Source organism: Cajanus cajan, chromosome 2 (assembly GCF_000230855.2).
Source record: "Cajanus cajan strain Asha chromosome 2, NIPB_CcT2T_4, whole genome shotgun sequence".
Classification (NCBI taxonomy): domain Eukaryota; kingdom Viridiplantae; phylum Streptophyta; class Magnoliopsida; order Fabales; family Fabaceae; genus Cajanus; species Cajanus cajan.
Genome location: NC_138518.1, coordinates 16,723,183 through 16,731,913, shown reverse-complemented (window position 1 = coordinate 16,731,913; position 8,731 = coordinate 16,723,183). Strand labels below are relative to the sequence as shown.

Genomic DNA, 8,731 nt, shown 5'->3' with positions numbered 1-8,731 from the left:
TCAGTATATGTCCGCGAAATGTTTGCCATTACAGAAGCAGTTAAAAAATGGAGACAATATTTACTTGGGCAAAAATTTGTGATACTTACGGATCAACAGAGTCTTCAACACTTGATGTCCCAATCGATTCAGACCCCTGCTCAACAGAAATGGCTGACGAAATTATTGGGGTTTGATTTTCAAATCATCTACCGTGCAGGACGCCATAATCTAGTTGCGGATGCTTTATCACGACCCACAGACTCTCCAGATTCAGTGCTATTAGCTGTGTCCTCCCCAATACCAGCATTTCTGCAACAATGGCGGAATTTTTTTCAATCAGATCCAGATGGGAAAGCATTAATTCACAAACTCACCATGGATACGCAGTTAGGAGATAAATATACTGTTCGTGACAGCTTGCTCTATTTTCAGAACCGCCTCTTCGTGCCTGAGGTATGTGATTTTCGGAGGAAATTGATGACCGAATACCATGCCATTCCCATTGCAGGTCATTCCGGGGTTAAGACCAGTCTTAGTCGCTTGGCTGCTTCCTATCACTGGCCTTCTATGGCCGCGGATCTTCGTCGTTTCATAAAAGGGTTCCCAATCTGCCAGCAAAATAAGTATGAAACTCAGAAACCAAGAGGTCTTTTGCAACCTTTAAATTCTCCAAGTAAGGTTTGGGAGGAGGTGACCATGGATTTCATTACATCCTTACCTAGTTCTCATGGATACACGGTAATTTGGGTGGTGTGTGACCGTCTTAGTAAATACAGTCATTTCGTGGCTCTTCCCACTCACTTCACTGCTCAACATCTCGCTCAAAGATTCATGCAGGAGATTTTTCGGCTTCATGGGGCTCCCAAAGCTATCATTTCTGACAGAGATCCCATTTTTTTGAGTCAGTTTTGGCGTGAAATTTTTAAAGCACAAGGAACTAAGCTCAAGTATAGTTCATCCTACCACCCGCAAACGGACGGTCAGACGGAGGTCCTTTATCGCACACTGGAATGTTTTTTGCGCTGTTTAGTGAGTGATACCCCTCGCTCGTGGTTTCGCATCCTTCACCTTGCTGAGTTTTGGTACAACACGAGCAAACACTCCAGTTTGGACATATCTCCTTTTCACGTTCTCTACGGTCGCCCACCACCAACCACCCTTGATCTCCTTTCCGGCATAGCCTCGCTGCTTCCCACGGTATCTGCCATCCTACAAGAACCCAAAATGATTGTATCGATAGTTAAACATCACCTCCATCGCGCACGCCAGAGAATGAAGCTTGAAGCCGATAAACACCGCCGAGACGCCTGTTTTGTTGTGGGTGATTGGGTTTGGGTGCCTTCAACCATACCGCCAAACCTCTGTCCATCATCGTAGGAGTCAAAAGCTTGCCAAACGCTTCTATGGCCCCTTCCAGATTCGTCGATGCATTGGTATAGTTGCTTACGAGTTGGAGTTACCGGCTGGCTCGCGGATCCACCCCGTGTTTCATGTGTCGAAACTGCGGCCTTTCGTTGGAGACGACCCGTTGACGTTGTTTCGTACACCTCCGCCATACCTTCTCGAGGAAGATGAACCGCTCTCGTCACTCTCCGTGGGCGGCACCATGGACTCCGAAACGATTGAAGAGCGCGACCCACTTAATTCGAAGGGAGGTACTCGTGTGCACATTAACTCTCGGGAAGTTCCTTTGCATGCCACGCAACACATGAAAACAGCAACAGTTGTTCCTTTGCCTGCCACGAGTCACTTGGAAACAACGCCAGCTATTGACTCTTCCTCTTTTACGCCTATCACCTTGAAACCGTTGGATGTTTCACTAGAAAACACAAACCCATCTCCACCGTCCGTGAGTCCTTCAATCCGTGCCTTTCCAAGCAACTCCTGTTCCGCAGCGCCACGTAGCACCCTTGAGGATAAGGTGCTGACTCAACCCAGCGGCATTGATAGGGCCAGTTCTCGTAGGCCCAAGTTTCCTCCGTATTGGGCCAAGGATTATAAATTGGAATAGTTTTGCTCTTTCAGTTTATAAGCCCATAATGTTTATCTTTTCCTCCAAGGTCTGTTTAGACCATTGTAAGAGGTATTTAATACCTGAATATCTGGAATTGAAGAGGAGGGATGAAATTCAGAATTAAATCTTTCTTAGTTTTGCTCTGGTAGCCCTAGTTCTTACGGTAGTTCTTATCATATTCTTCTTCTTTTTTCTATACCACGACCTTGTTGTTCATAAATCAAATAATTTTGTGGATTGAATTTTAGTTGATTATCTACAACTTCATTATGGGTTCTCAAGGAGAAAGTTTTGTATAAATGTATTGACGGTTTGTTTGTCTTTTTTCAAAATTCTTTTTTTAAAAAGAAAACTTGTTTGGTTTCAAAAAATATTTTTAAAAACTAATATCTCTTGGTTTTCAAAACTAACATATTTAAGTTTCCAACTTTTAGTTTTCAAAATTAAATTAAAAACTAATATATTAAGATAGTACAAGAGGAATTTTAAAATCATTTAACAAAATATAGTTTTAAGATTTTTTGAAATTACTTTGTCCATTTTAATGCTTCTTTCACCTATCTATATCTTGCCCAAAGAAACATCCCTCCCCCCTCCCCTATTTTCTTTCTATCTAGTTGAAAATGGATCGAGTTGATCCAATATAAACCTACATATATAATGAAATGTAAGGTATGAGGTTTAAATTTTGAATATAAATTATGTTTGAACATTTTATTTACTTGATTCGATCATTGCTTAATATGAGCTTAACTGGTGGAAATAAAAAATACATATCATAATTAGGTCTCATTTCAAAAACTTGATTTTGATATGATTTTTTTGCCTTATTTATAATAGTCTATAGTTCACATTAAGCATGTAACTTGAACCCAAATAAATGAAAGCTTGGTTTTGGACTTCAAATTTGGAACATAAGTTAGGGTTTAACTTTACAATACTCACTTGAGGGACAATTTGGATACTTATATATATATTAAAAAAAATTTATTAACATAGTAATAAGAAATAAGTAATAAGATGAGGTGAAACTATTTATTTTTGTAGACATCATTTAATATGCTAACAAATCAAACTTATATTCAAAACAAATCAAACTTCTTTAGTCATCATAAATTTAACTAAAATTTATGATAAGTTACAAAATTCAATTATTTAATTTAAATACCATTGAATAAATAAATTGTGCTAACAAATTAGTGAATGTCAATGAGTTTAGACTAGTACATATTTTTTAATATTCTAGTACAAAATTTTTATAATAAAAATTGTCATAACAAATTAGTTAAGAAAAACAATAAAGAAAATAAATCTTAGTACTAAATCTGCTACTATCTACCTTAGTAGTTGTTAATGGGGGTAACCTCTCGTGTATGATTGGAGAATGGATCCTTTTCTGTAATTTGTCTACAGTGTCTCTCCATCTCTCATCATAACCATTCATTTTTTGTATGCATCTAAGGGCTACAAATAAAAGTCCACTACCACACGTCTTTCTCTAATATTTTCGCGCCACTGTTACATAAAATTTGTTATAGCTTTGTAAACAAAACAGAAAAATAAAGCACGCGTATGGACCAACTCAAAGTATAGTTTTTGGTGATCATAAAGCACTCAAATTGCTTGGCAAAGATAACAAAAATTGCTAGAAATTATCTTGGAAGGTAAAAATGTATGTATGTGATTATTTTAAAAATTCTTTCAAGTTTCAATAACTATTTGATAGTGAGAAGATGGTTGATGATAGAAACAATTTTTTTTACATTGATAATTTTTAATCTTACATTGTTGATGAAAGAACAATAAAGTCCGTTAATTAATAATTTTTCTATTAATGTTACATTGTTGATGAAAGAAAAATAAATCGGATATTTATGCAAACCAATATATCTTTAATTGTGTAGAATGATTGTCATATATGTGTCTCTCTGTCTCATAATATGTCCAACACTATTTTTCATTTATAACAATACATGCTTGAAAAGTTGGCAAATCCACTTTGAAACGCTAGCATCTTGATTAATAATTTTATGTTTGTTTATATTATGGCAAATGCAAAATTATTGATTTAAGATGCAAGAAGATTGGAAGCCAAAATTGGATATGATTTTTGATAGCCTTGAGGATGCTTGAAAGTTTTGGGTTGATTATGGCGAGAGAGTTGGATTTGGAGTAAGGAAACAATATACACAAAAAATGGCTCAATTTCATGTTATAGGTTTGTTTGTTGTAAAGAAGGTTTGCGAAAGCCAGACAAACGAGATTATAAAACAATTAATCCAACACCGGAGACCAAAACAGATTGTAAAGCAAGGTTGGGACTTAAAAACATGTGTGGAAAATTGATAGTGCATGATTTTGAGAAGGAACACAACCATATTTTACATATACAAGAAACAACTCATATGTTGTCATCTCAACGAAAACTTTTAGAAGCTCAATGTCAGCAAATTGATCTAGCAGATGATGCTGGCCTACAATAAAGAAAATCATTTGATTTGATGAGTAAAGAAGTGGGAGGAAGAACTAACTTGGGATATACTCGCCTTGATCAAAAGAACTATCTATGAAAAAGAAGGCAAAAGAGCTTGGTACACGAGGAAGTCGGTTATCTTTTGCAATACTTTCAAAGAAAGTTGGTTGAAAGTCCACCTTTCTATCATGCCTATCAACTAGATGTCGAAGATCAAATTACTAATGTCTTCTAGGCAGATGCAAGGATGCTAATTGATTATCGATATTTTGGTGACGTGGTTTCTCTTGATTCAACATATTGCACAAATAGTTCGCATAGACCACTAGTAGTGTTCTCAGGATTTAACCACCATCGAAGTGTAGTGATTTTTGGGGTTGCATTATTATATAATGAAACAACAGAGTCATATAAGTGGCTTTTTGAAAAAATTATGGAGGCACATAAACAGAAAACACCCCAAACAGTTTTTACTGGTCAAGATCAAGCAATGGCAAAAGCATTAGTTGAGGTTATTCCTGAAACTTACCATGGCTTATGTACATGGCACTTGATGCAGAATGGCATCAAGCACTTAGGCAGTTTAATGAAGGTGGAATCACATTTTCTTAGTGACTTTAAGAAATGCATGTATGGTTATGATGATGATGAAAAATTTGAGGAAGGTCGGAGAAGCCTCCTTGAAAAGTTTGATGTTAAGGAAAACACTTGGTTGCAAAGAGTGTACTCTGTGAAGGAAAAATGGACATCTTGTTAACTAAAGAAGGCTTTCAGATTGGGAATGCAAAGCACCCAACTTTGTGAAAGTGTGAAAGCTAATATTAAAAGTTCTATCAATGTGAATTTAGATCTTATTAAGTTTTTTAATAATTTTGAGGATGTTGTAGAAGAAAAACGGTATAATGAATTGAAGTGTGAATATGAAACACGTCAAAAAAATTCCATGACTCAAGAACTCATACTCTAATATCTTGAAACAAGTATCTAACCTTTATACTCCCACTATTTTTGAGTTATCCAACATGAGTATGAGTTGTTTGAAGCATGTTTTATTAAGACCATAAATGTAAAAGCATCATTAGTTGATTTGGTTTGCCATGGTAAAGGATTTGGGAGAATGGAAAGTGTCATTTGATTTGGATAAGAAGACAATTCATTGCTCTTGTTGTAAATTTGAGACATTTGGCATACTTTGTTGTCATTGTCCAAGAGTCTTTATTCATATGGATGTCAAATCAATGCCTGAGCAATATATCTTGAAGAGGTGGACAAAGTTAGCAAGAAGTGTGTCTTTACCTAAGGCTAGTGTTCGTCATGTAGTAGAAGATGCTCAATTGACTTCAACACAACGTCGTAGAGACATTTGTCCCCGCCTTATGAGGATAGTTGATGAAGCATGTAGGAGTCAAGAAACATACACATTGTTGAGCAAAATTACTAATTTATTAGACAAGGAAATGTTAGAGTTTCAAAATAAACAAGTAAGTAATACTCAAGTTAATGAGTTCCTTAGCAATGTTATAGAGATTGCAAGAAACAATGATGGTTCAACACAAGTAAAGGGGTTCAAGAAAAAAGAAGGTAGAAAAGGTTCAAAGCATATGAAAGGTTGGGTAGAACACCAAATTAGTAAACGAAAGAAAAATGGTGACTCAAGTGCTTCACAAGATCAAGAGCTTACTAAGGTTTTATAAAATTATGAATTTTATCATGCGTTAGCTTACTCAAATACATAAATTTTCCTTTTTTTTGTATGTAAAACAATGAGAGTAAAAAAGGTTCAAAATTTGTGAAAGAGAGGATAGAGCACAATTTAGAAGTGCCTAATATAAGTGCATCCATATGGCTTAATGATGCATACAAACAACAACAATCTATGGTAAGCTAATAGAAATTTAACTTTGAGTAAACCGAAAAATATTTGGTAATTAATTGATATTGTCTTTTATGTAGGAAATTAATGAAATCAATGACATTTCAAGTCAAGTTAGTGTTACTAGTTTTACTAGTTTATTGACGGTAAGTTTCAATAACTTGGATGGGGATATCACAAACATTTTAGCAACTTGCAGATTTTACTGGTTTTCATATATGTATTTAAAATATTAACATGTAAATTAGAAGCTACAACAACAAGCTACTTGCAATGCTTTTTGACCATTCTGTTATGTTATTCACAACTATTTACAATTCTGTTCTACCACTAATTATGCAGTTCATTTTATGCATTTTTGTTATTGCACACTCTTTGCAATTCTGTTATTATACACTTTTTGCAATTATGATCTTCCACTTATTATGCAATTCTTTTTACAATTCAGATTATGAAGTTCCATTTGACCAATCCTTTTTAGTTTGTGTTGCCAATATGTTATATTAACTCAGATTATGCTAAGTTTATAATTTAGATTATGCCAATTTGTCCTTTTTAGTTCCATTTAACCAATTCTATTTACAACTCAAATTATGCTAAGTTTAGACAACAACCTTTAACAAGTAACTTGTAGTTGTACACAAAACAAATGCAATCAACAACGAACGCAACTTAAAATTGTTACACAAAAGGAATTGAATTTCAAATGAATTGGAGTAGTACAATATCATTTTCAATTAAAACTAATGTTTGTTACAACATTGCAATTACATTTTTTACCCTTTCTGAACTACAAAGACTTGGTGCAAAATCAAGAACTTGGGCATTTCCTAATAATTTTCGTAGATGCTAAGGCTTGTGCTAGCTTTGCCTAAACTAAATCAAAGGATAGAAAACATGCGAGGATCATCATCAGTGACCGAAAAGCTTTGGCCTAAATTCAGCAAAGATCAACAATATGGCACAGTTATGGACTAGGCAGTCGGGCAACAGGGAAGAAACATAATTATGGACTAGCCAACCAGGCAAAGGGGAAGAAACGCAGTCACAGGCAACAACACCGCCAACAACGCCTACCAACTAAACATGCAAACATTTTTCACTTCCTTAAATTCCAACGCTTCCTCCGCCGAATTCTTGAACGCCATCGTGGGAGCATCCTCCTTCGACACCGTGCGTGGGCTGTTCATGTGCAAGGGTGACGTGTCTCCTATGTCGTGCCAACAATGCATGGTGAACTCCACGCGACGTTTCCTCTCTGAATGCACTCTAGTGAGTGCGTGGTATGCTACTTCAATCGATCCTTCTTCTCCATGGTGGACACGCGGCTACACGTTGGTCTCCTCAATAGCTCCAACATCACCAACTAGGAATCCTTCATGTGCGTGCTTTTCAAAACCATAAACGAAATCGTTGCACTTTTTAGATTTAGGGATTTAGAGCACACTTATGGAATGAACCCTCGCGCGAGAATATTAGAGGAAGACATGTGGTAGTGGACTTTCATTTGTAGCCCTTAGATGCATACAAAAAATGAACGGTTATGATGAGAGATAGGGAGATGTTGTAAACAAATTGCAGAAGAGGATCCATTCTTGTATGATTGGGGTTTTAGGCCATGAATTTTAATTTCACATGTATTACACATAAAATCCATTAAAAATCATCCCAAGTGATGCTTATATTTTATCTTAACTTAGCTTGTAATAGATAGTTAGTTATATATAATTAGCACTTGTAACTATTTTTTGTTAATTTGTTGTTTTTTCATTGTATATATTTCATTTTCTCACAGTAATGTAAATTTAGGTATAGTGGTTGATCATTTTGTCTCGTTCAATGTTCTAAGTAGAGCTAGTTTTCTCTCTTTTCTCATTGTATGCATGATTAACTTTGCTGTGGTATCAAATTAAAATAAAACTACAATATGTTTGTTATTGTGCACAGGGAAACAAATAAGCATATTTGCACCACAACAAGTCTACTTGATTCATGTCCATGCATGTATGCCTCGCCATTGTTGTTAGCCATCGTAAATGCGTATCAATATCTAAAGATAAGACTAGGCAATTTGAGACTTTTTTCTTTTGATATACTACAAAATGACAACAATAATTATTATTTGCTTACTTGAATTTTAAAAATTAATTTTCTTTTCTTGTATTACAATGTTATAACAGTACGTGTTTTGTTTAATTTATATAAATTTTGGTTCATATCATGTAATTAATTACTATTATTAGTTTTTTTTATTAAATTTAATATATTAATTTTCAAAATTTCAATTGTTTTGGTTTTTATATTTTTCCCTCAATAAAATTGCTCTAACTTTGCTTTTGTCTCTCTTATTTATTTTATATGTAAACTAGTGCAAAAAAATGTATTTTAC

At 34.9% G+C, this 8,731-nt stretch overlaps 2 protein-coding genes across 2 annotated transcripts; both read left to right on the top strand.

Moving 5' to 3' along the window:
* The first annotated feature begins 4,540 nt into the window (after positions 1-4,540).
* Positions 4,541-8,447, top strand: LOC145955256 (protein FAR1-RELATED SEQUENCE 1-like). The gene has a single exon (XM_083069947.1). It carries the CDS (start codon positions 5,567-5,569, stop codon positions 6,161-6,163), a length of 597 nt encoding a protein of 198 aa, XP_082926073.1. The 5' UTR covers positions 4,541-5,566; the 3' UTR covers positions 6,164-8,447.
* Positions 4,717-5,226, top strand: LOC109816532 (protein FAR1-RELATED SEQUENCE 5-like). The gene has a single exon (XM_083069464.1). It carries the CDS (start codon positions 4,717-4,719, stop codon positions 5,224-5,226), a length of 510 nt encoding a protein of 169 aa, XP_082925590.1.
* Positions 8,448-8,731: the final 284 nt, after the last annotated feature.